General features: G+C 43.3%; 1 protein-coding gene across 4 annotated transcripts in view; it reads left to right on the plus strand.

Moving 5' to 3' along the window:
• ARB2A (ARB2 cotranscriptional regulator A) overlaps nt 1–27,539 on the plus strand; it is a 485,440-nt gene that overhangs the window by 23,106 nt on the left and 434,795 nt on the right. For all 4 annotated transcript variants that reach the window (XM_060235692.1, XM_060235691.1, XM_060235693.1 and 1 more), the window contains exon 4: nt 17,074–17,174. In XM_060235692.1, the coding sequence (XP_060091675.1) occupies nt 17,074–17,174 (101 nt within the window). The remainder of the gene's footprint in view (nt 1–17,073; nt 17,175–27,539) is intronic.

The following is a 27,539-nucleotide window of genomic DNA, read 5'->3' on the forward strand; positions in this document are numbered from 1 at the left end:
AATCAAGAGTTTGGTGTAACAGGACATCAAAAATGAAGGTATAAGACAGGAGCAAACAGAATTGGAAAGAATGCTGTTGGGCGATAACAAAAAATTGATTTCAAGGACTTATAAATTATTATTGAAGTGGTCTATGGAAGATGAAGTAGTTAAATCTCAAATGATAAAATGGGCAATCAATTTTAACAAAGAAATACAAATGGAATCTTGGGAGTATTTATGGAAGAACTCTATGAAGATATCGACATGTTATAATATTAAACTGTTTTAAAATGCTGTATAGATGGTACATGACACCTAAGAAACTGGCAAAAATGAATAACCAGGTGTCAGACAGATGCTGGAAATGTAAAAAACATGAAGGATCTTTCTACCACATGTGGTGGACTTGTGAAAAAGCAAAACAGTTTTGGCAAATGATTCAGAAAGAAATGTCAAAAATTTTAGGTTATGACATTAAGAGATCTCTGGACTTTTTTTTGTTGGGATTACAAATGGAAATTTAATGAAACAAGATAGAATGATGGTGTGGTATCTGCTTTTAGCTGCAAGAACATTATATGCGCAGTTATGGAAGCAAGATAAAATATCAGAAAAATGGGATTGGATTATAAACATTATGTCATGGAGTGAAATGGACAAGCTTACAAGAATCTTAAAAGGCTATGATTTGGAGAAGTTTAGAAAGGAATGGGAGAAATTTCAAAACTATGTTGAAAAACAATGGAAAGTAAAGGGACATTTAGTGTTTTTTGACAATAGCTGAAGTGTGGTTTTTCTTTCTTAGAGTTTAAGATGAAAGGAGGAAAATAAAGATGAACTTATAGAGTTAACTTTTTTGTTTTTACTTCTTTAGCGTTATAAAGTTATAAAGTTTTAAAATGGAGATTCTTGATTTGTTAAATTACCTTGTATTTTTTGCAATTTTAAGACAACACCGGCAGGGGTCAAGAAACGGGGAGCAGAAGGGGGGGGGGAAGTATGATGTATTGTTTTCAATTTGTATTTTTTAAATTTTTTTTAAAGAATACTATAACAATATATTGCAAATTAATAAAATTGTTTTAAAACAGAATTCACTAGTCTGTATACTTCTTCAGTCAAGGCTGTAAAGTTTCCTTACTCTCTTCCTTTTACAACTTGTTCAGAAACCACATAGCTCTTCATTCAAAACCTAACTTTAGGGCTTGCTCAAGACTGTTACAGCTTCATGTGAGAGAAGCTACTTTTCCCAAAACAGCCCTGATATTTTTTTCCCTCATAAGCTGGTTTTTTTTATGCTAAAAACTTTTGTCTTAATGAAAGGGAAACTTTTGGTGTGAAAATCAAAACAAATATTTAACTCAGTCCATTATGGCAGATATTTACAGATGTGCTTACTTAATAAGAAGGCTACACACAGTGGTGTGTGAATTGTCCTGGTAGCTTATAACTCATATTGAAATAGTGAGACAGATTAATTCACATTTTGTATATCTCACTGCCACTATAACTCACTGTCAGTGAGCTCTGAACATAGACTGTATTGCCATTGTAGCAAAGGAGGACATCTAAAGTGGGGGGAAGCTGATGAGAACATACAGTTCATCTTTGGTCTTCTGTGCAGTCCCACATTGGGGACTATGCACATGCTGGTCTGCTGATGGAGAGAATTCTCTAACTTCTTAGGAGTAGAAAGGGTGCCCCTTCTCCTCAGTGCATGTGTATCACTCTTTTCCTGCCAAAAAAGTTGCAAGGATCCTCCTAGCTTTGCTCATAATGATCGTTCCAGTTTTTTCAGTTCTACTTTTCCTCCATAGATTTCGAAGCTCAAATATCCCACAAGTCTCTGTTTTTAAAAAGTCTTGAGTGCAGGGTGAAAACACTGCAGTCTGACGATCACTTCTCACAGTGATTCCTCACTGGCGTTTGCTCTGCCCCCACTCTTCTCCCTGTGCCGCCTCAAACGATGGATTCCCCAGTAGTTGCTCAACAGGCGGCTCTTACATTGCGGCTTCTTCCTATTACAGTCGAAGCAACAGGATGCTGGTTTTTTGGAGTTCCAGTTGCCGCTATGGGAATTGGAAGTAGCCCCAAAGCAAGAGGTGCTGTGGAGCGACTGGTGGGGAATTGATGGCTTGTGCTGATGCAAGGAGAAGCGTGGGGGCAGAGCAAATGCCAGTGGGTAATCACTCTCAGTGTCTTCTACTTGGATGAATCTGATAAAATGGGTTCCTGCAAGCATTGCCAGCAATTTATACCAAGGCATGTTCAGATAGGGCCTCCCAACCAAAAGCTGCCCTCTGAGCAAGTGCCTTATTGGGTATGGAAAAGCTGGCAGCAAAATTATCTGCCTAACATGAACCAGTCCTGAGATCTGAGTCTATTACCTCTGCCCATTTTGTTTTGACTCTGAATCCCCATTGTCACCAATCTCAATCTCCAGATCTGATGCCTTTGCACCACAGCACATTGGGACCCCCCCCCAAGAAGTTTAAGGACTCTGCTCCATCTCATTAAAAATGAAAGGAGTTGGCACCTATTGCATCAGAGCCAGAACTCATGGAGCCAATAGTCTTAGAGGACAGACTATCTCCAGTGTAACATGCTTCCTCTCCACACCTTCATGAACTGGAGGACTCTGGTTCTGAGGGTGAGCCTCCCCTGGTTTTGTCCCAGCACCTATCTAGAGAGAGGGCTCATCCAATTCTGCAGCCACTGCTTTTGACCCCGCAAATAAGGCAGTCAGTTCCCTTGCAGCCATTCTCTACTCATCCTTGGTGGGGTGCACCCTGGCCCCTATATTCTAGTCATGGCCCCCATATCATTAACAGTGGAGTGATTCTTTCACTTTGATTCCTTTGGCTTATGGAATGCCACCACCATGTTCTCAGCAGGCTGCCCCTTTTTTTCCATCAGCAATTCTATCACTGGCTCCTGAACGTGACTCTGAAGAAAAGAGATCCTGTTCTGATCCCAGATCAGAGCTAACTTTAGTCTCTAGATGAAGTTATTGGAGACACTGCACCTACTTTCCCCAGTCAGGATTTGTGTTTGTTTTCTGAGCAAATGCTTAAAATGGCTACGGTAAGTTGTTAGAGATGGATATGTTGTCCTCAAACCCTACAGTGAAAAATAAGATTCTTTAGGCATTATACTCGGATGCACCTACCGCAGTGGTTTGAGGATTTTCTGGTCATTGAAAGGGCATATGGGAGAAGCTTTCCATCATCCCGCCTATAACTAGAAAGATGGAAAATTTGTATAAACAGACAGACTGTGCTTCCTGTTTAACTACTCAGAACCCTCATTGCGGGTTATGGAAGAAGCCCAGGCAAAACCTCACCATGGCTCTCATTCTGTTCTAGTAGATAAGGAGGGGTGAAAGACTGATTCCCTGGATATAAGGTCTGTTCCTAGAAGGAGGAAGACAAAGGGATGCTCCTGTGGTACCTCAGTTGTTGGTGGTACCGTTACCTAGATAGAGGCCTATTCTCAAAGGGTTGAGGAGGGGCAGTTATCACTTCAAGCGATCTAGCTGTTTGTTTTTCTTGATTTTTTCTAACTTTTCATCAGTTTTGGATGAAAATAGCAGGTCACCCCCAAATGGTAAGTCCTCTATTTTAGCACGAGTCTCTGGGAAAGAGCTGTTGCACAGAGCCAAGCAAAATGCCTGAAGGTAATTGCAGACATCATAGAATGTGCAGAGCAATTAGCAGTGTGCCTTCCTGCATTCATCTGCTGTTTTGAAAGTCTTGTGACTTCACCTGCAAGACCTTTGCCATAGAAAACTTGTCCTCTGAAAGTAACTCAATGTATGTTGATATTCATTCCCATAAGAAGAGCCACCATTATGGCTTTATATTTGCTGATCTTGAAATTGAGAGCACAGGCCACGTTCTTATTAGGGCTTTCATGCCTAGGGAATGTAAAAGGCCAAACCCCTCCCAACCACACTAGGCTAAACCCCTCCCAACCAAGGACTAGGGACAAAAATCATTGTTTGGACTGTATGATGGTGCTCGACCACATCCTCCCTTCTTTTTAGATGCTAACTCCTTTTTTGCCTTCTTGGGAAGTCATCACCAGAGATTCGTGGACATTCAATGAAATTGCTTAGCAGTTGGATTAGAACTGATAAAAGGAAGTACTTCTTCACCCAAAGGGTTATTAACACATCGAATTCACTGCCACAGGAGGTGGTGGCGGCTACAAGCCTAGTCAGCTTCAAGAGGAGATTGGATAAGCATATGGAGCCAAAGTCCATCAGTGGATATTAGCCTTAGTTTATCGTTGGAACTCTCTGTCTGAGGCAGTGATGCTCTGTATTTTGGGTACTTGGGGGGCACAGTGGGAGGGCTTCTAGTGTCCTGGCCCCACTGATGGACCTCCTTATGGCACTTGGGGTTTTTTGGCCACTGTGTGACCCAAAGTGTTGGACTGGATGGGCCATTGACCTGATCCAACATGGCTTTTCTTATGTGCTTATGTTCTTATTCCTGGGTCCTCAGTATTTTTGCTAGTGGTTACAAGTTGGAGTTTCAGGAAAGGACATCTCTGGGCCCTCCTCAGGTTATGGAAGGGAATCCTATTGATCAACTTAGGAACACTGAAACTGACCTAATTTCTAAAGGAGCTGGCTAACTGACCCCTTCACATTCTGTTCCCATGAGTTTTTACTTGAGATATTTTTCAGTGCCTAAAATGGATGGGCATCAGTCCTACTCTTGAGTTAAAAAATCTTAAGTCTCTTTGTATTAAAAAGTTTTGTATTGTTTCCCTTCCTCAGGGAAATTTTAATGTTAAAATTAAATTAGTGGTTTATTGTGTTTGATTTGAAGGATGCTTATTTTCATATTTCCGTTCACCCTGGCCTCAGGAAATGCCTACATTTTCAATGCTATGGTATTGTTTGGCAGCACACCATCCTTTGTTTTGGATTGGTAACAGCACTGCATGTGCTTACCAAATGCATGACAGCTGTTACTGTCTTTTTGTGCTCTGCGGGCTGGGCTGTCTTCCTGTACTTGGACAACTGGCTTCTTGTGGCCCCTTCTGCAGATGTGTTCCAGAGTCATTTAGACCTTATTCTTTCTGTGGTCACCAGACTCTGGTTGACAGCAAACTGGGAAAAGTCAAAATGGACATCCTGTCATTCAGTACAATTTATAGGGGCATTGCTGGACTTGTCCTCAGAGAGAGCCTTTCCCCCTCCTGAATGTATGCTGGTTGGTAAGTTTCAGTCTTAACAAATTCCAATCAGCCCTGTGTAGTCAGAGACTGCTGGGCTTTATGGCCTCTACTACTGAAGTCTTCCCATTTGTGAAGTTGTATCTAAGACCACTCCAAAATTGGTTTCTGCTTGTTTTTGACCTCCATACTCAGTCTCAGTCTACCCGCCTATCTGTTAGATCTCTCCTCTGATGGGCAGATGACTCAAATTTGCTAATAGGAGTTCTATTTGAATCTCCACTTGAGAGTAGAGAAGTGCTGCCAGCGTGAGGTTTGTGGCTCAGCAGCTGGGGGAGTAGCTGAAAACTTCTGAGTTTGTGTGAAGGGCTGAAGGTGAAGGTGATTGCAGGTGATTGTTGCTGATTGATTAGGAGTGGCTGTGTTCCCCACCCTCTTTGCATTATTAAGCTGCGCCTTGCCAGAGACTGAGCACATTGCAGAGAGCTCTGGGATAGAGCAGAGAAATGCTACAAGTGTGAGGTTTGTGGCTCAGCAGCTGGAGGAATGGCTGAAAACTTCTGAGTTTGTGTGAAGGGCTGAAGGTGAAGGTGATTTCAGGTGATTGTTGCTGATGGATTAGGAGTGGCTGTGTTCCCTACCCTCTTTGCATTAAGTTGCACCTTGCCAGAGGCGCGAGCTGAAGGGCGAGAGCTAAAGGGCTCTTGGCCTGTGGCTCTTAGCCTGGGGGCTGTGTAAGGACCAGGAACCCAAATTCCTTGTGTTCCCAATAAGGTAAGTAGACTCTCCAGATGGGGAGCCACATAAACAAACAGGGTTTAAAAGGGGACTGTATATTTTTAAAAAGCTATCATGAAGGTAGAATGCCAGCAGGGGGGTGGGGGCTTTCCAGTGTTTGCACTGAGTGTCACATGTATGACTATCTGCCCACAGGACAGAAGTCTTGGGTGTGTGCTCGATGCAAGGAGCTCCTGGTCTTCAGGGAACGAGTTCGTACCCTTGAGGCTGAGGTGACTGACCTGGAGAAACAGAGACAGTCAGTTAGGGACTTGGAGAAGACTCTCGGGGACGTGTTAGATGAGCCCTGCTCTGAACGTGGCAGCCCCGTTGCTGCCAGGGAGCTTGAGGGTCGAGAGGGAACAGGGCACTGTGCTGAGGATAAGGGGAATGCACCCTCAGAAGGGACCTCTTCTTCAGTTGGTGAGCGGGAATCCTTTTGCGCCAGGAAACCATCCCTGGGAGGGGAGAGAGGGGGGGGGTCTCGGTAGTTGGTGATTCGATCCTTAGGCAAGTATACAGCTGGGTGGCAAAACCACGTAATGACCGTATGGTGACTTGTCTGCCTGGTGCGAAGGTAGCAGACATTACGCGTGTAGTAGATAGGCTGATAGACAGTGCTGGGGAGGAGCCAGTGGTTGTGGTGCATGTTGGCACCAACAATGTGGGGAAATGCAGTCATGGGGTCCTGGAGAAAAAATTTAGGCTGCTAGGCAGGAGACTTAAGGCCAGGACCTCCAAGGTAGCTACCTGTTCCAAGTGCAGGGCTGGAGAGACAGGCACAAATTAGAAGTCTCAATGTGTGGATGAGACGATGGTGTAAGGAGGAAGGGTTTAAGTTTGTTAGGTACTGGGATGCTTTCTGGAACAAGCGGGAGCTGTACAAAAAAGACGGTCTCCACTTGTCCCCAGATGGAACCAGGCTGCTGGCGCTTAAAATCAAAAAGGTGGCAGAGCAGTTTTTAAACTAAATCTTGGGGGAAAGCCGACAGGAGATGAAATGTCTCTGGTTCGGGAGGACTCATCTCAAAGAGATGACGGGTTAGCTGATACTTTTCTACCGGTAATGGATCAGAGTTGTCCACTGAGATGGTGACAAACGGTATGGACTGCCTGCCAGAGTCTCGAGGTGGCAGGAGAAGGTTGTGGGCCTAGCTTGCCTGGGAAATTATAGATGTTTGTACACAAATGCTAGAAGTGTTCAAAGTAAAATTGGTGAGTTGGAATGTTTAGTGTTGGGAGAAAACATAGACATTGTGGGAATTTCAGAAACTTGGTGGAATGAGGAGAATCAGTGGGACACGGTGATTCCTGGATATAAGTTATATCGGAAGGATAGGGAGGGAAGGGTTGGAGATGGGGTGGCGCTGTATGTCAGAGAGGGCGTATGGTCCAGTAAGACTGAGGTCAGAGAATTAGATTCCCTTCTAGGTTTGGGTTGAAATAGAGGGCCCAAAAGGAAATTTAACTATGGGAGTTTATCGCCCACCAAATCAAAAGATAGAGGACGACTATAATATGATGGAAGGCTTAAAGATAGTGGCTAGATGTAAAAACTGTGTCGTCATAGGTGGTTTTAACTACCCGTAGGTTGATTGGGTCAATATGTGTTCTGGTCGAGAGAGAGATTGAGTTTCTAGATGCTCTCAATGACTGTGCTATGGAGCAGATGGTCTCAGAACCTACCAGGGTGGGGCAATCCGGGATTTCGTGCTAAGTAATGCCCAAGACTTGGTGAGAGCAGGGGAGCAGTGACCATAACATTATTGATTTCACCATTTGTATAAATAGAGAGTTGCCCCAAAAGACCAGCACAACCACGTTTAACTTTAAAAGGGGTAAATCCTCTGAGATGAGGAGGCATGTGAAGAGGAAACTGAAAGGAAAGGTAAATACAGTCCAAACCCTTGGGGAAGCTTGGAGGCTATTTAAAACTACAATCCTAGAAGCTCAGATACAATATATACCACAAGTTAGGAAAGGCACAAACAGGTACAAGAAAAGGCCTGCATGGATAACAAACATAGCAATGGAAGCTGTAAAAGGTAAGAAGGACTCCTTTAAGCAGTGGAAAGCTAATCCAAATGAGATTAATAAAAGGGAACACAGGCTGTGGCAAATCAAATGCAAGACTGTGATCAGGCAGGCAAAAAGGGACTATGAGGAGCATATTGCAAAAAACATAAAGACCAACAATAAAAATTTCTTCAAATATATTAGAAGCAGGAAACCAGCCAGGGAGGCAGTGGGGCCCTTGGATGACCAAGGGGTCAAAGGATTACTGAAGGAGGATAGGGAAATGGCTGAGAAGCTGAATGCATTTTTTTGCCTCCGTCTTCACTGTGGAAGATGAGAAGTCTTTGCCTGCTCCAGAACCACTTCTATTGGAAGGGGTGTTGAAAGACCTGAGTCAGATTGAGGTGACAAGAGAGGAGGTCCTACGACTGATTGTCACACACTGGGACTTAACTGTGATGTAACTGTATTCTTAGCCTAACCGACTCCATTTTCTGAACCTTTATTTCTAATCCTGAGAAAGACCTTGCATATCAAAGTAGAAGCCTAGAATGTTACTAGAACATTCAATTCCTTGAAACTAACAAAAGCTACCTCCCTTGAAGATAAGAGCCTCCGGGGACGGCAGTTTAGCCATCCCTGGGAAGCAGTCACAACAAAGTGATAAGAGGGGAGGACTGTGTGAAACCTTGCACCTCGACTTAGCCATGTTTAGAAATGTGGTTTTATGAATAGTAACCTTTGATGTAGAATTCTTTAAGACATGCCTTATTGAACAACAATGTATCAGTTCCAATCTTCCTTTGTTCAGATGCTATGGATTTTCGAATAAAGCCTTAACTTTGTATCAACTCAGAGTCTGGTTGATTTGATATTCCACTGTCTGACACTGATAGACGAATTAAAAACTAATAAGTCACCAGGTCCGGATGGCATACATCCAAGAGTTCTGAAAGAACTCAAAGTTGAACTTGTGGATCTTCTGACAAAAATATGTAATCTTTCATTGAAATCTGCCTCCGTTCCTGAGGACTGGAAGGTAGCAAACGTCACCCCCATCTTTAAAAAGGGTTCCAGAGGAGATCCGGGAAACTATAGGCCAGTCAATCTGACTTCAATACCGGGAAAGTTGGTAGAAACCATTACCAAGGACAGAATGAGTAGACACATTGATGACCACGAGTTATTGAGGAAGACTCAGCATGGATTCTGTAAGGGAAGATATTGCCTCACTAACCTGTTACATTTCTTTGAGGGGGTGAGCAAACATGTGGACAAAGGAGACCGATAGATATTGTTTACCTTGACTTCCAAAAAGCTTTTGATAAAGTTCCTCATCAAAGGCTCCTTAGTAAGTTCGAGAGTCATGGAGTAAAAGGACAGGTCCTCTTGTGGATCAAAAACTGGCTGAGTAATAGGAAGCAGAGAGTGAGTATAAATGGGCAGTCTTCGCAGTGGAGGACGGTAAGCAGTGGAGTGCCACAGGGCTCAGTACTAGGTCCCATGCTCTTTAACTTGTTCATAAACGATTTGGAGTCGAGAGTAAGCAGTGAGGTGGCCAAGTTTGCAGATGACACTAAATTGTTCAGGGTGGTGAGAACCAGAGAGGGTTGTAAGGAGCTCCAAAGGGATCTGTTGAGGCTGGGTGAGTGGGCGTAAACGTGGCAGATGAGGTTCAGTGTGGCCAAGTGCAAAGTAATGCACATTGGGGCCAAGAATCCCAGCTACAAATACAAGTTGATGGGGTGTGAACTGGCAGAGACTGACCAAGAGAGAGATCTTGGGATCATGGTAGATAACTCACTGAAAATGTCAAGACAGTGTGCGATTGCAATAAAAAAGGCCAACGCCATGCTGGGAATTATTAGGAAGGGAATTGAAAACAAATCAGCCAGTATCATAATGCCGCTGTATAAATCGATGGTGCGGTCTCATTTGGAATACTGTGTGCAATTCTGGTCACCGCACCTCAAAAAGGATATTATAGCATTGGAAAAAGTGCAGAAAAGGGCAACTAGAATGATTAAAGGTTTGGAACACTTTCCCTATGAAGAAAGGTTAAAACGCTTGGGGCTCTTTAGCTTGGAGAAACGTCGACTGCGGGGTGACATGATAGAGGTTTACAAGATTATGCATGGGATGGAGAAGGTAGAGAAAGAATTACTTTTCTCCCTTTCTCACAATACAAGAACTCGTGGGCATTTGATGAAGTTGCTGAGCAATCAGGTTAGAATGGATAAAAGGAGGTACTTCTTCATCCAAAGGGTGATTAATATGTGGAATTCACTGCCACAGGAGGTGGTGGCAACTACAAGCATAGCCAGCTTCAAGAGGGGGTTAGATAAAAATATGGAGCAAAGGTCCATTTGTGGCTATTAGCCACAGTGTGTATATATGTGTGTGTGTGTATATATATATAAATTGGCCACTGTGTGACACAGAGTGAAAGCATATTGTGGGAAGTGTCAGTACAGTGTGTTTTGTTAGATTCCGAATCTACTGTGTGTATCTGCTTTCTTGAACTGAGGGCAATTGTTATGCTTTGGCTTCTTTTACAGACTTATAATGCAATGAAATCATCTGCGTTCAGATAGACAATACTACCACCATGTTTTATCTCAACAAGCAGGGTGGTATGATTTATTTTTTGCTCTGCAAGGGGGCTACAAAAATTTGGAATTGGGCACATCAACACAGTGTTTCCCTTCAGGCCATTCACATTGGCAGGGCACACAGCTTCCTCATCTTGAGTGGTCTCTGGCTAAGATATACATTCTTTTCATTTTCTGCAAGTAGGGGTCGCAGCGATAGACCTATTTGCAACCTCAATGAATGTCAAGGCAACTCTCTTCTGTTCCAGAGTGGGTCATGACCCGGAGTCGCTGGGGAATGCCTTCCAGATCCCCTGGACCAGAAATCTGTTCTATTCCTTTCCTCTGCTTCCTGTGATTGGGAAGGCACTCAACAGAATTTGTACTCAGTCAATCCACTGAATCCTAATAACATGTTTCTGGCCACTACAGGCGTGGTTTTTAGAGCTGCTGCTCGTCCCCAAAGGTAATTTCATTCCATGGCAGTTTGCCCCAGACCTCCTACATCAGGGTTTGCCTAAACATCTGGAAGCTACCAAACTTCAGTAGACAGCTTTGCTTCTGAATCCTCCACAACAAGATTCTGCTTGGGGTATTAGATGTTTTGCTTTCTAGGAAACCCTCTACATGCACATCATATGTTGTCAAATGGGAGTGTTTTGCTGCTTAGGAGGAAAACGGGTATCAACCCCCTACATCATACCCCTTACAGCTCATTTTTGAGTATATACTGTTACTTAAAAATTCAGGGCTGACACTATGCTTGGTAAAAGACCATATTGCAGGGGTGTCAAACTCATTTGTTATGAGGGCCAAATCTGACATCAATGAGACCTTGTTGAGCTGGGCCATGTCAGGTCGGGCCGGGCCATGTGTGTACTTATATAAGATTAGGTAGCAGAGAGATACATTTTATGAAGAACACAGACAAGCACAAATATATTTTTTTAAAAACTTAAAAACATGCTTAAAACATTAGCACTCATTGGTCTTAAAGATGTTTTCTTTGTGTTTCTCCCATGGGATTCAGGGAACTGGACAAAGGAAACTGGCTCTTTCTTTCCCTCCCTGGGGGACTGGGAAGGGGAGGAGCCTCAGCCAATAGAAGGAAGAGAGGCTTGACTCAGTAGCTCTGCTCTGCAATTGAGAGAGCCTGGCAAAGCAAGCTATACTTCTCCCATTCCTCCCCAACGGAGGAGCCTCAACCAATGGAGAAAATAGAGGCTTTGCTCTGTAGCTCCTGTGTGATTGGCCTGATCCAACATGACTTCTCTTATGTTCTTATGTTCCACTTCCTACCCATACCCTACCCTCAGATGCCTCTCTTTTAGAAAGCAGATACTCTTTTAGAAAGCATATTGTGGGAAGTGTCAGTACAAGCCTTGCAAAGCAAGCTGTGATGCAGAAGGAAACAAGAGAGAGGGAGAAGGAAGCAGATGACAGTCAATTTCTCGGGGGCCTGATAGGAGCCCTCCGGGGGCCTGATTCGGCTCCTGAATTGCATGTTTGACACCCCTGCCATATTGTGTTCATCTTGGCTTTTCATGATTTTGTTGAGGGAGTTTCTGTTTTTTTCTCATTACACCTCAAAACAGTTCCAGAAGGGCCTACTGTGTTCACCCAGGCCCCCCATTGTCTTAGTGGCACTCTCCCTAGCCTTAACTAGACTAATGCTACTACCCTTTGAACCACTGAGTGAATGTTCCTTATCATTACTGCCCCTGAAGGTGTGCTTTCAAGCGGCAGTTACTTCCATCAGGAAGGTAGGTGAGTGGACAGCCCTAAGGGATGACCCTACATTTATTCATTTGTTTCCACATACGGTTGTCTTGCATCCTAGCTATGAGTTTTTACCCGAGGGTGTTTCCATTTCTCACAATCTGTATCATTACCTGTGTTTTTTTTCTAATCCCACATTCCTATCTGAATAGGTTCTGAGCAGCCTAGACATTAAAAGGGATTTATTGTTTTACTTACACTGAACCTGTGAGTTTTGTAAATGCCACTCCTTGTTCATATGTTTTGCAGGGCCTAGCAAGGTCCAGTCAGCATTGTCCCAAACATTTTCCCATTGGGTTGTCCAAACAAACTGTGTTATGAACATCCAGGTACTCCTTGCCCTGTGTCTCTTCAAGCTCACTCTACCAGGTCCCAAGCCTCATCAGCTGCTTTCTGTGCAGTAGTCTCACTGCAAGACATCTGTAAGGCTGCAGCATGGTCCTTCAGACATGTTTGTTCATCACTGTAGTGTGGACACAGATGCCAGATATGAAGCTGATGTGGGGAAGGCGGTTCTGCATTTGCTGTTTAACTGAGAGCTCTACACCTGCCGCCATGTGAGTAGTTTAGTACTCTCCCCAATGTGGGACTGCACAGAAGATTGAAGACAAAAACAGGGTTACACTTACCTGTAACTGTTGATTGTCTTCTGTGCAGGGACACATTCCCTCCCTCCTGCCCCACTCAGAGCTCTCTAGAAGATCTTTATATTTTGTCTTTTGGATTTCTATTGGAGTGCTTGGGCAACATGGCAGAACTGAAGGAAGATGCCTTGCACTTTTTTGGTGGAAAAAGAGCAATGTGCACTGAGAGAGAGAGGGGCGCCCTTTCTGCTGCTAAGAAGCTAAAACATTCTCTCCATCAGCAGGCCTGCACATTTGCAGTTCCCTATATATGCTTGCACAGAAGTCAACTTGATGAACAACAGTTACAAGGTAAGCTCAACCCTGGTTTTGTACCTTTGCTGTTCTTGCATACAGGCTGGCAGCAGTTCTCCAGTGCGTCAGAGAATGCCGTTACTCTTGTGATAATAGACCATTAACTAGAAATCCTGGGATTGAACCCTTCAGTTCATACATGATGCTCTGATCCCTTGATGGATGGAGGGAGTGGAAGAATTCAATACATTTATTAGCTTGTGGAATTAATAATAATAATAAATTTTATTTATATCCCGCCCTCCCCACCTCGGCAGGCTCAGGGCGGCTAACAACATTTTATAAAAACATACAATAGTAGATAAAAGCCTTTAGATTTAACAATATAAAACATTAAAACATTAAACTTAATAACATTAAACCAATCCAATAAGTACAGTTATTCAGCGGTATAGATCTTCAGCCCGCATTGGCGGATCCTTAATTACCGATCTTCTTAGCAGTCCAAGTATGCAAGTTTAAAAAGGGTGGTCTTGCAGGCCCTGCGGAACTGATCAAGGTTCCGCAGGGCCCGCACCTCCTCGGGGAGTCGGTTCCATAGGGTAGGGGCTGCGATTGAAAATGCCCGTGCTCTAGTATTCTGATATTTAATCTCCTTCGGCCCAGGGATGGTCATTAGATTTTTCCCGACTGACCTCAGTGCTCTCTGGGGTTCATATGGGGAAAGACGGTCCCTCAGGTAAAACCCATGTCTGCCACTATAGCCCACATAATAAATACATAGAGCAGGGGTGGCCAACGGTAGCTCTCCAGATGTTTTTTGCCTACAACTCCCATCAGCCCCAGCCATTGGCCATGCTGGCTGGGGCTGATGGAAGTTGTAGGCAAAAAACATCTGGAGAGCTACCGTTGGCCTCTCCTGACATAGAGAACAATATGAGGTCTTCCAAAGCAGACTGTAGTAAGTATAAGTGCAATATTATAAATTGTTGAGTTAAAAAACCCAGTAATTTTCACTGTGGCCAGAAAACAACAGGGAGAGTGAAAAAAGTGGAGCATTTGTGTGTGCTCCTAGAGACCCACTCCCATAGGGAACTGAGTTCTGTGCTAGCTGGAGCTTCTGACCAGTTTTCAGACAACCTTCTATCGAGCATGTTAAACATAGTCTATCCCTAAGGGTATGACACTATCGTAATGATGGACAGAAATCTGAAACAGTTGTAGCTTTCTTCCTTAGAAATAACTTTTCTACATATGAAAGTAAAATGTTGTAACAGTTGCTACTCAGCTGTTAATGGACAGTATTTGAATGAAGCTTTTTTTTTTGTCTCAATAAATTAGCACTGCAAAGGAGAACAGACTGAGAAGTTTGTATTTCTCTTCAAGTGCAATAGCAGTTATATTCAAAATAGAAACTTTATTATCTAATGCTTCTCACACTTTCCATTGGGGAGAGGGGTGAAACTGAAATAGGTGGGGTTAAAGAGATAAACTTTTATGTTAATAAGCAAATAGCATAAAGTTCTCATTTTTATTTTGCAGCTTTTAAATACTCTGATGGCTTTCACATGCTGTTACTTAGAAATCAAATGTACCGTATTTTTCGCACCATAAGACGCACTCCCCCCTCCCCCCCAAAAAAGTGGGGTAAAAAGTGTGTGCATCTTATGGAGCGAAGGTACCATACGTACCTTCCTCCGGAGGGGGGGGGGGATCCGCTGCCTCTGTCCCGGCACTTCCCCGCGCCTGCCTGGCTCCAGCTCTGACGCTTACAGCAAGCGCCAGGATTGCTCCCTCTGCCCTCCGATCCCAGCGCTTGCTTTAAGCATCATCGCTGAAGCCAGGCAGGCAAGCAGGGAGAAAGCACGCCGCCCCCTCCACAGCCGGCGCTTGCGAAGCGCTGGGTTTGCGGAGGGGGCGGGTGCTTCCTCTGCCTGGCTTCAGCTGCTCTTACAGCAAGCGCCGGGATCGCAGGGTGGAGGGAGCGATCCCGGCGCTTGCTGTAAGAGCAGCTGAAGCCAGGCAGGCAGGCAGGGGGAAAGCACGCCGCCCCCTCCACAGCCCAGCGCTTTGCAAAGCGCTGGGTTTGCAGAGGGGGCGGGTGCTTCCTCTGCCTGCCTGCCTGGCTGGGAGACAAGCGGCGAGATCGCTCCCTCCGCCCCCATCGCAAACCCAGCACTTCGCAGGGAGCGATCTCGCCGCTTGTCTCCCAGCCAGACACGCAAGCGCAGGGGAAGCACGCCGGCACCTGCCTGGGAGACAAGCGGCGAGATCGCTCCCTGTGAAGTGGGGGCAGAGGGAGCGATCTCGCCGCTTGTCTCCCAGCCAGGCACCTGCGTCTAATGGTCCGGAGCATCCAATGGACCGAAAAATACGGTAATTAAAGTTATGCCCTTTCATCTGATTCTTTTTTAGAGTAGTACAACCTTTCTAGGCTTCATATTTAAGGATGCACATTTGATTGCTAAAATAAGATCAGATGAATGGTACTGAAACATTGTTGAGAGTTCTGTCATTCTAAGTGTTATTGTTAGAGCAGTAACAAATGTATTCTTGATCCTATCATCATGATATTGGCTAGAATTTTTTAAAGGTATGCTACAAGGGTGGCCAACGGTAGCTCTCCAGATGTTTTTTTTGCCTACAACTCCCATCAGCCCCAGCCAGCATGGCCAATGGCTGGGGCTGATGGGAGTTGTAGGCAAAAAACATCTGGAAACCTACCGTTGGCCACCCCTTTGTGTATTTTCATATGCTTCTATATCTGTAGGAAAGGTATGCCTTTTGTTCTTCCCAAAGCAATAATAATAATATGATTGGGTGTGGCTTAAGAGAACTTGAAATTATAATGTTGTTCTTCTTAGGTAACATAGTATGATTGACTTAGTGACTTTACTGCTAACCAGTGTTAAAATTGAGCATAAAAACGGCATAGAATTTTAAAAATTAGAAACCTGGGAAGAAACAGTATGATTATGCCATGAAGAAAGGGGTATTGGGACCTGAGGAATCGGATATGAAGTTGGGAAGAAGCAATCCCCTGGGGGTTAATAATTGGGACAAATGGAACATACTGAAACTGAGGTAGGTAGGGTTGGAGAGATCAACTTTTATGTTAATAAGTAAATAGCATAAAGTTTTCATTTTTATTTTGCATCTTAAAGACTTTTCCAATCAAATGCTGTTCTTACCTACACACACACATATACATATGCGGTGTACAAAATTGAATCTTTGCTTTGGTAAAGAAAGTTATATGTATTCATCTGAAAACTAACTGAAACCCTGTTTTTGCAGTCATATGTTTCAGGATTTGGAATATTCTTAGACACCATGTTAATCTCATGGTGCTTTTTAAAAAAATCTAACTACATTTTGAGCACAATATTTTATAGCTAAGAGTGGTGCCAGTATATTCTCTCTTAGTTTTATATTTCCCTGGAGCTATCAGTTCATTTTGTTATGTAAGCTTTCTGTTTTACTATTTCCCCTTATCAGTAACTAGACCTCCTACTGTACATCAGCCATAAAAAGAGAATTGCAAGGTAAGAAAAATTATGATTTCCACACAGATGACATAATGGGAAATTCAATGTCCTATGGATTGCCAAGGTTTATATATAAAATTCAGTTTAAGGCAGCTGCTATGTTAAGTTTTTTCTTAAAGCTTATCATCTTCTCTAGACCTTCCCATACATGTTGTGAATCTGATCTGGAAATGTGTGGTAATATGAGCCATTTTGTCTGATTGTACTCATAATTTGAAAGGTTGAAATAGTTTGTAAGCAAACCGCATCCTATATTAGCTCTTTCTATTTATAAAAACCTTTATTTTATACCTGCTATTATTGTTTCTCTTATAGAGGGACAGTTAAGACATGTAAAAACTGGAGAGCCATTTATTTTTAACTACCGTGAAGATTTGCATAGATGGAACCAAAAACGCTATGAAGCTCTTGGTGAGGTATGTAGTATATATAAACAATGTGTTATGTATTGCAATGTATTGTATACATTTAGTTGCCTGCTTGCTGTGTAGAGTTAACATCTATAGTAAAATAAGAAACCTGATGAAAGTTCTACATTTTAAGATTAATCTAAATATTTCCTATTTGAGTGAAATTCTCAAGATGCTAAGTTCAAGAAGCAGCAGATGAAGGTAAAAGAGACAATCGTAGCAATTGCCAGTACAGTAATATCTTATGATAAAATTACTTGACATGTACATGATCATGTGTAGCAATGTCTCCACATGAAATAATATTAAAATGTGAATTCTTCTATTCAGAATTAGTTTATGCATCTTACCTTTAATGAGTTTATGCATATTGTCTCTAATACATGTTATAATAGAGTACAGGTTTTATTTTAAGAACCATATTGTATAAGGCAGAGTTCTCAGAATTTAGCAACCCACAAACCAAATGCCTGCCTTTCTAAAGGGCACATGGGATATCATGCATGTCCCATGAAGGCCACTGTCATCTCATGTCCTTTGAATGATGTGGTGAGAACCATCTCAGCAATGCTCTAAAAACAAGTTTAAGAACATTTTCATATTGTCCATGTGTGGTCTAGAAGATCAGGTCTTGGAAGGTAGTGGATTCTTTGGAGCCCTCAACTCTAAAGACCTTGACCTGAGTTCTAATCAGTCTGCTCCCTTGATTGAAAGAGATTTCATGCCATACAGATCAAGAAATGTTTTTATTGGTTAATAACTTCTGGATATGGGCTAGCTGATCCCAGTTGGGAGAGGTCCAGGAAGAACTTTCAGAGCTGCTCCTTATAATAAATTTAAACATCCAGCATCACACAGAAGCTGGTATACAGATGAAAGCTGCCATGCGTTGCTTTGTATGTTAACGCAGAGTGGTGTTCCTGCCTCTATGATGAAATCCTTTACATTAAGAATAGTGAAAACCTGACTGTATTGAGTATTAACAAAAAGCGTTGAATGACTTTTTCTGAAAAGGCTATACCTCCTTAATACCTCTCAGCCAGTGAGGATCCCTAGGTCTGAGGAATTGGATCCCAGCAACCTATCAGTGAATTTTTGTGTAGTATTTTGAAGTTCCTTCTTTTGAAAGTGGGGGGGGACTAATTCTTTTCTTTGCTCTGCTTTAGAGAGTTCCCTGCCCTCATGTTATCTGGATGGGCATGAGATTGGCTAATCCTCTGTCCTTGAGTACCTTCATGGACCTCCAGGGCTCCCCAGGGTACAACTGGAGAAATGCTGGTGTAAGGCATTTCCTGTGAATCTTGGTAGTATTATGTTGGGTTACAGAAAAGGATCTGCAATTCTTATAATTAAGGAGAGTGTCAGATTTCTTCTACTTTAAAAGGTGCAGCAGGTGAGCATACAGATCCAGGAGAGCCAAGAACTGTCTAGCACTTTGTTTCTTGGATTTGTACCTTATCCCATGAATGGCTTCTGTGGAAGATCTCTTTTTATTATCTTTGCTTTTTGTACTTGTATTCAAAAATTACTGAAAAGAAGAGCTTTCCTGAGCCATTTTAGTGTACTGTATATGCTACAGAGTCAATTGTACAATTTGCTGTGTTCATACCATGTAAGTATGCAAGGGACCCTAGCAACCTTATCAGCACCTATCAATCAGGGAGCATTTCCACTGGTGCCCCTATTATTTATTTATTTATTTATTTAATTTAATGAATCACCCTATCATGGCTAGCACCAGGCTCAGGGCGATATACAACAGTGAAAAATACATATATATAAAATCAATGACAGTAAAAAATTACAAACCCTGATGGTGTCTCTAAAGTCAGTACATCACATCATGGGTGGGGGGACCCCCTCAAGAGGGTGTGGAGAGGAAATGGTGTCAGCACAACAACCGTCATCCTTATGCAGAGGCTTGGTGGAACATCTCTGTCTTACAGGCCCTGCGAAACTGTGAAAGATCCCACAGGGCCCTGATGTCTTCTGGCAGAGCATTCCACCAAGTTGGGGCCAGGACTGAAAAAGCCCTAGCCCTTGTTGAGGACAGCCGGACCTCTTTCAGGCCAGGGATCTCCAGCAGATTTTGACTACTGGAGCACAATGCCCTTCCAGGGACATAGTGGAGGAGGCGGTCCCGAAGATAAATCAGTTCCGTAGATACATCGGTCCCGCTCAAGGCCTTAAGGATCATAACCAAACCCTTGAATCTAACCTGGTACTCAACCGGCAACCAGTGTAGCTGGCGCAGCACAGGTAGAATATGTGCTGTCCATGGTGTTCTTGTCAGGACTCAGACTGCCGCATTCTGAACCCATTGGAGCTTCTGGATCAGACTCAAGGATAGGCCAGCATAGAGCGAGTTACAGTAGTCTAGTCTGGAGGTGACCGTTGTGTGGATTACTGTGGCTAGGTCCGAGCGAGATAGGAGGGAAGCTAGCTGCCGAGTTTGACGAAGATAAAAAAATGCCACCTTGACAATATGTGTGACCCTATGAGTGGCACACATGAATGCAGCCACCCACTGCCCAGCATTGCAGCCATGGTCCCCTACGTGCTGAGCACCAGAAGAGTGGAGAAAAACCCTGATACCATAATGGAGGCCTATGGCAGGAACTCTTGAATTTAACATACTCCAGGGCACCCCACAAGTGTCAGCCCATTGCTGGGTTCCTTTTTGTTAGGCAGGGGAACAGCAAATATTGGGCAACAAGAGGGAACGCACACCAGTGCTCTCAACAGAGTCCTTTCCAGTCCCTCCCATAACTCACTGTCAAATGGAAGACATGAATTGCCATTGCAGGGAGGAAGCACCACAAGCAAAAGCCCATCTTTCATCTCTGGCAAATGGTAGTCAGTCTGGCTGTGAACCCACATACCGCACCCTCAAGGCCAGTGCCCTGTCTGCTGGGCCAAGCAGGTATGTACAAAGGAGGAACGACATAGGGTATTAAGCATTCTTCTGCAACCCTGACATCACCCTCAGCCTTCAGGGGATATCGTGAAAACATTGTGTTGAGGGGTAGGGGGCATTGTGAAAACAAGCATGGCCCAGTGGAAAAGCACATGGACAACATGACCAAGGCCTCTAGTTTGATTCCCACATGGAGAAAACCCAGTGTCAGGCCAGCCATTCACAGCTGGCATTTTGCCAATACAAACTGCAAATGTGGGGAGGGGGTGGCTCAGCTAAACAGCTGCCCCAGATGTCTTATCATTTTGGCTGACATGCCCCTTTGCAGTGCCTCTGTACTGTTCACAAAGTGCCTGTCATTGCCATCAGTGGGTCCCCCCCCCCGAGCTGCATGGTTTGTTAGCTGCTAGCACTGCTGTGAGAGGGTGTGGGACCTAGAGACCTGTACCCCTCTGTAGTGGTCTCATAGCTGCAGTTTGTTTCATTGCTGATGTGCAGATTTCATCCCATTAAGGAGACCACTGCAGTTTTGTTCAGGACTACATTTGACTGATTTTATTTATTGGTAGTTTTAACTGACATTTTAAAATTGTGACCTTTTATATGGTTTTATAATTGTTGTTTTATTCAGATTGTTTATATTGTCATTTATATTGCAAGCCTCCTTGAGTTCTGCAAGAGAGAAAGACACCTAATAAATGTTATAAATGCATAAATATTTTTTAGGAAGACTAAACTCTTCCATACCAAAAGGGAAAAGCAGCATATGAAGAAAGAAGAAAGAGAGATGGACAGGAGAGCAGAGTACGGGTGTAAAAATGACAGCAGAATATAACATTGAGTTAAGAGGCCTGCCTTGTGTTGTCTCCTTGTCTGCACTGAGTTACAGTACTTTCCTGCCGAGTCATCCATAGACTGCCACCAACACTCTCCCTGTTGAAGCTGCCATTAGAGTGTATGATCAAGAAGGGAGTGGTTAGTGCCTAACATCAAACACACAGGGATGCAGCTGTAGACTAGATTTGTTATTGAACAGTAGCGTGGATATCATCATAGTGTTTAGTTAATGGAATTTTTTGCTCCCTGTTTCCCATGTGGCCACTGTGCCTTTACGAGCTGTTTCAAAAAGCTTTTGGGAGCTAGGTACAGCTCACTCTGAGTGGGACAGTTGTGCTGGATGGATGGTTGTCTGGGCATCAGGATGGTGCAGGAGCTGGACTGGAACCAGAAAAGAATGACAGCTCCATGGCAGAGAGATGGAATCCACAGTGGTCACATCAGCCATCCCATACTGTATTAGGAATGTCAGCCTCCCAGGTTGCCTTTTTGTTGAATCACAACTAAACCTGGATGCCAAACAGAGGTATGGGAAATGCTAACAAATGACACAGTGTCTGTGACCACTGTAATCATGCCTATGGGTCACTGGAAGGACCTGCAGTTCCTTCCACTATGGAAGGGGTTGCTGTTTGATGATCTTCCTCCTGAAGTGTATTGCTAAGCTATCAAACCAACAATTGTCCATCCCACATGTGGAGTTGCACTACAACCAAGATTGTGCCATTTGCTGTGGATGCTGTATAGAGCTTTGATCCTGCAAGTCAAGTGGTGCCCATAAGTGTTTGGCCAGTAGTTCCACAGGTACAGTGGTGTAGCTGTTGGTCGCTCTGCACTGCAGTTCCCCCCTCTGCAGCCAGGGAGGGTGAATCCTGGTGATGGACCTGTCAGTAACTAGTAGCTTAAAAGTTACTGCACCCTAGATCATCTACTGTCTGTGAACAGGAGTCATGTGACTATGATCACAGGAAAGGCTGATGCAATGCCTGGCAATGCCTGTAGTCACAGTGAGTCAGCATATTTGCTGATTGGTGGGCCGAGCTATAAAAAGTCCTGAGTGCCAAGGTATGTTTTCTCTCTGTATTGATGATTGTCTGGCGTAGCACTTTGGAGCTCTGGATTGTAATTACTGTATATATACTGCACTTATCTGTTAATATTTGTAAATACACTGATAGTTCTAGAAGAACTGGTGTGAAGACTCTTCTTGTTGGCGTGACCATTCTTATCAGCCTATTTGGACGGCTCTCTGCTACCACTCACTATCCGTCAGGACCATACTGACAGCATCCCAGATAGGCCCACTCCCAGCACCACAGGCAGCACTCCTAAGAATGCTTTCTGAGGGGTACGCCCCATTGCATGAAATAAGGGTGAACTGCTGGGTGGACTTGCCTCAGGCTGCCCACATACACAAAGTGCTGCATTGTCAGGATGGGGGAAAGGGGAGAGGCTGTTATAAACTTCTGGTCTAAGGCTTCTGAGTCCCTGTGCCTGTTCACTTGTCAAGGTGTAGCGTGCTGCCTTTCATTTGAAGGTGCAGGCTTGCCCCTTCAGTGTGTGTCTCTGAATATGAGGTACCTGTAAAGGTTTTGCAACAACTTTTGTTGTCCCTCTTGAATGTTAGATGCAAGTGCTCTCTCTGTGATACTAAATGTTCTCTTGGTGGATTCCCAGTGCCAGCGTACAATGTTGTGTGCTCTAAGTGTGCAGGTTAGGGTCCTGAATGATAGTACCCTGTACTGTACACCCTATCATCTGAGCATTGGTGTTCTGGCTGGGGTTTCCTTAATCCTGGGGGGCTGTGATTGGGTTTGAGGGAAGGGTGTAGACAAGTGTGATTGGCCATATCCATAGCATTCTAAGCTATACATGGTGTTTGGATGGGGGAGCACTTGGGTTTTCCCATTGCATGGGCATTTAGGGGCTATATATGGTTTTTGCAAAGTAACTTTACACGATTTTGGGGGTTTGTTCCCAGGCTGAAGAGTCTTAGAGAGCCAATTAATTCTGCCATGCCTCTGAGCCCACCTCTTTCTGTGCCAGCGTAGTGTATTTCTGGCTGTGCCAGGGGCCTGCCAGCAGCTGACCACTACATTGTTGTGCCGTTGGCATATGCCAATTACATGGTCTAAGGTAGCGGTGTCAAACTCATTTATTAGGAGGGCCGGATCTGACATAAATAGGACTTTGTGGGTCCGAGCCATGGGTGTCCTAAAATGTAATGCCAGATAGAAGAGATATACTTTCTATAAAGGACACAGTTAAATATATTATTTTTTAACTTAAAATACAAACATGATTAAAACTCTTGCAATATTTTGTTTAAAACAAAAAGGTAGGGGAATAGTGGGATTTTGCAATGCAATTCTAAAAATAAAACATCCAGGAAAAGCACACAGATCACATGTCCTCAGCATGGGGAAACGTGAAATGGCAAGGCATTGCAAGCTTCTCTCCCCCCTCCCCCTGGTCTACTCAGGTTAGCAATGGCTCCAGTGTAATATCCCCCTTTGGCTGTGGGTTCCGAAGTCAGAGTACTCACTAGGCACTAGTCCCTCATGTCCATTAAGAGACAAAGCTGACTCAGAGCATTGATGTTTGATTTGCAAGGACATAACTCCAGGAAGCTTCAGTTGGTCATAGGAACGCTGGGAGGTTAAACCTCTGCATTGAAACAAAGTTGCAAGGAAAACATGGATTGGATTTCCCATTCCGGTCTGCTCTGTCCACAGGCCTGAGTGAGAAATCCAGTCAGCATTTTCTCTGCAGCTTCACTTCTGCTTTAGCCTCTGCAAAGAGAAGGCAGAAGGAGCTGGGAACATCAGCAGCTTCAGAGCTTCTCAGGGTGAGGACAGGAGGGGAGGGGGGGAGAAGAAAGCCCCACGAGCCTGATTGAAGCCCTCCAGGGGCCGGTTTGGCCCAAGGACCACACGTTTGACACCCCTGGTCTAAGGTAACAATTGTTATCCAACAGGTGTTCTTTAGCTGTGTTTATTCATCTTTATTTATAAACTGCCTTTCTCACTTACAAAACAAAAACAATACAAAATTGCAAAACATAAAAAACAGTACAATGGAACAGCATAAAATATCCAACAATGCAATAGTACCAGGACTGCAAAATTAGAAAACAAGTGGACCTACAAGGACTCGTGGTGGGCACCTCTCTTTCCCCTATATTCCCTCCTCCACTGTTTCCTCAGCTTGGCAGCCCCATATCTTCTCTTTCCCTTCTTCCTTTCCTCCTTCCCACCCACCAAGCAAATCTAATCCCCGCACACACCATGTTTATTATGTATTTTATTTATACCTTGCCTATCTCTACAGTGGGGAACCAACTCAGTTTATATTGTCCTTCAGTCCTCCATTGTATTCTTACAACAACCCTGTGAGGTAGATTAGGCTGGGAGTATTTGACTGGCCCAAGGTCATTTATTAAGCTTCCATGGTTGAATGGGGATTCAGATGTGGGTGCTCAGATCCTACACTAGAGGTCCCCAACCTTTTTGAGCCTGCAGGTACCTTTAGAATTTCGAGAGGAGGTGGTGGGTACTGTCCCAAAATTGATGCCTCAGAGAGCGGAGACAAAGCCAAAATGGCTACCACAGGAACTGGGGCCAAACATGATATGCCCTTCCTCGCTTATCAAAAGAATTGCAAAGGGAAAGGAGGGAGAATAAAAATAACGAAATCCTGAAGGTGGAATGGACCCACATACTGACTAAGGGAAGCCCAGGTATTTGCCAGTCTTTCTGATTCTTTCATTTGAATGAGGGCTAATAACAATGGGCCTGTCCACTTTCTCTAAAGCTAAGTGGATGCCAGGGAAAGTACTGGCAGCCTGGCAGGTGCTTTAGCTCCCATGGGTACCTGCCAGTACCATGCTGGGGAACCCTGCATCATACCATACTGGCTTTTGTGCAGCGCCTGCTGTTGGATAATAATGAGCTGCTGGGCCAGCCAGTGGTTGGTGCTGGACCTAGTGCTTCTCTCAAAGGCCAAAACATGACTGGGAAGGAACTTGACCCCTTCCCATATCTTTTACTGACAGACATCAAGTCTTGAATGCTGGTAATATTGTTGCCTAGCAACTCCTGCAATGGTCACTGCAAAGAGCAATTGCTTCTTAAAGATACAGATGCTGTTTTCATTATTTTGGGGGAGGTTAACCTCTCCCCCAAGTATTCTTAAGATTTCTGATTTTTCTACTAACCTGGTGCTTTTCTGGTACCAGTCTTTGGATTTATGTATCAATAGATAGGGCCACACTGAGAATTACATATTGATGCAAACAAAAAACAACATAAGATATAGCATACTATAAACAAGGCAGAATATGGAATTACAAAAGTAGGAGGAAATGCATTGAGAGCAAGATAATGCTGGTTGCAGATGGAATATCCAAGTTATTTCTGATTGAAAAGTAAAAGTAATAATAGTTGGTACTTTATATAGCACGTTATCAGATAACAATATATACATTATCTTACTCTTACAACAATTTTGTAAGTTAGGTAATTGTTATTACCTTAAGGAGTGGCAGGGTTGTGACACAGAGGCAGGCATACCAGGCCACCTTTGAATGCCTCTTTCCTTGAAAAAGCTACACGATTGCTGTAAGTTGGCTGTGACTTGACAGCAACAACAACATATAAATGTTCATAAATGTTTAACTGGATCATGTTTTATAATATACAGTCATGTTATGCAACTCTCTTTCTTACTATATTCCTGGTGCATAATTTGTAATTCTGTTACTTGCTCATTTTTCCTGGTGGACTTCTCTTTTTGTATAAATATGTGATTTTTTTAATCTTTCTGTTTTAGAATCTTCTCTTTTCATCTGTTTTATCAAATCTTTTAATTCAAATTGTTGACCTCCCCCAACCAGGTGATAAAAAGATTCAAAAGGCTAGTCAAATAATGTGATACACATATGAACATATGAAGCTGCCTTATACTGAATCAGACCCTTGGTCCATCAAAGTCAGTATTGTCTTCTCAGACTGGCAGCAGCTCTCCAGGGTCTCAAGCTGAGGTTTTTCACACCTATTTGCCTGGACCCTTTTTTGGAGATGCCGGGGATTGAACCTGGGACCTTCTGCTTCCCAAGCAGATGCTCTACCACTGAGCCACCGTCCCACCCCTTATGGGGTGGTTTGCCATTGCCTTCCCCAGTCATCTACACTTTCTCCCCAGCAAGCTGGGTACTCCTTTGACCAACCTCGGAAGGATGGATGGTATCCTGTATGTTAAAATCAGTATGATGACTGTAGATATTAATTAAAGGAGTTGGCTGTTGGTATATCTAGCTTATGATTGTCCTAGGATTTCTTGTAAAATCCAGAAAAAGCTGTTAAGGAAGGTGCCAAGAAATACTCAGTTGTCGCAGTTGTAAGCAGTCTTTAAAGAGAGAGGGCTGGAATGTGAAAAGTGGAAGCTAAGCCACCATCACAATAAGCATATATGTGATTTTTAAAAATGAATGATGGAGACATTGAAGGCACTAATTGGTGAAATATGAGAAGTGTTTCTCTCCTGACTTTAGGGAAAGGTGCCAAGAAGGCACAGATGGAGGTATCTTTTTGAGGAGAATGGACAGAAACACATATTCAATATGCATAGTATTTGGCTTTCTGAAAGATTATTGTAGTTTTGAGATGCTTTAATATGTGTACTGTTTACAACGGGCACCTGAGAATGAACTTGTGTTTGGAAGAGCCCTCTTAGCTATCATGTGAAACTTCTTCAGACAAAAATGTAGGTTTGAAAGTCTTATAATTCAGTTCACAAGCTCTCATGTATTATTCAGCATAATCAGTAGCTTGCTAAAAACAATTAACAATTTAAATAAGGCACCACTGCTGTAGTGGCAGCTGAGGCATATATAGCTCTAGGATTGCCTGGGAGCAGAGGCATCTGGCTGCAGATGGTGCAGAGCTAGTTGTGGGACAAAGGGTGAGGAGTGAGGGAAGAGAAACATGTATCTGTTTGGCTATTCAGATTTCTCCTAGAATTCTTGTAGTGTTTGATATTGATTTTCTCCAAATAGTTATAATCAAGGAGGCCCAACAGAAACAAAATGCACTGGATCTTGCTAAGAATGATACTCAAGAAATGCATGAGATATAAACAATACATTTATCATGTGACTGTTATAAACAATACATTTTTATTCCTATAATATAAACATTATAGGAATAACAATATAAATATGTGATCTCCCTTTTCCCTCTTTTTGATTCAGAGTTTGACAGCAACACACGCATACTATTTACAGAACACTTGGTTTTTAAAAAAAAAATTATTGAAGCTTAAAGATACCTTACTGCTTATATTGCTTATAACAGTTGCCTGATAAATGGATCTTTAAAATACCAGAAAAGTTTGGTTTATTTCAAGCCCAACTGAAATCATAAGAACATAAGAGAAGCCATGTTGGATCAGGCCAATGGCCCATCCAGTCCAACACTCTGTGTCACACAGTGGCGAAAAATTTTATATATACACACACACTGTGGCTAATAGCCACTGATGGACCTGTGCTCCATATTTTTATCTAAACCCCTCTTGAAGGTGGCTATACTATACTTATGAAGTTGTGTGTCTGTATA

Source organism: Heteronotia binoei, chromosome 4, assembly GCF_032191835.1.
Source record: "Heteronotia binoei isolate CCM8104 ecotype False Entrance Well chromosome 4, APGP_CSIRO_Hbin_v1, whole genome shotgun sequence".
Classification (NCBI taxonomy): domain Eukaryota; kingdom Metazoa; phylum Chordata; class Lepidosauria; order Squamata; family Gekkonidae; genus Heteronotia; species Heteronotia binoei.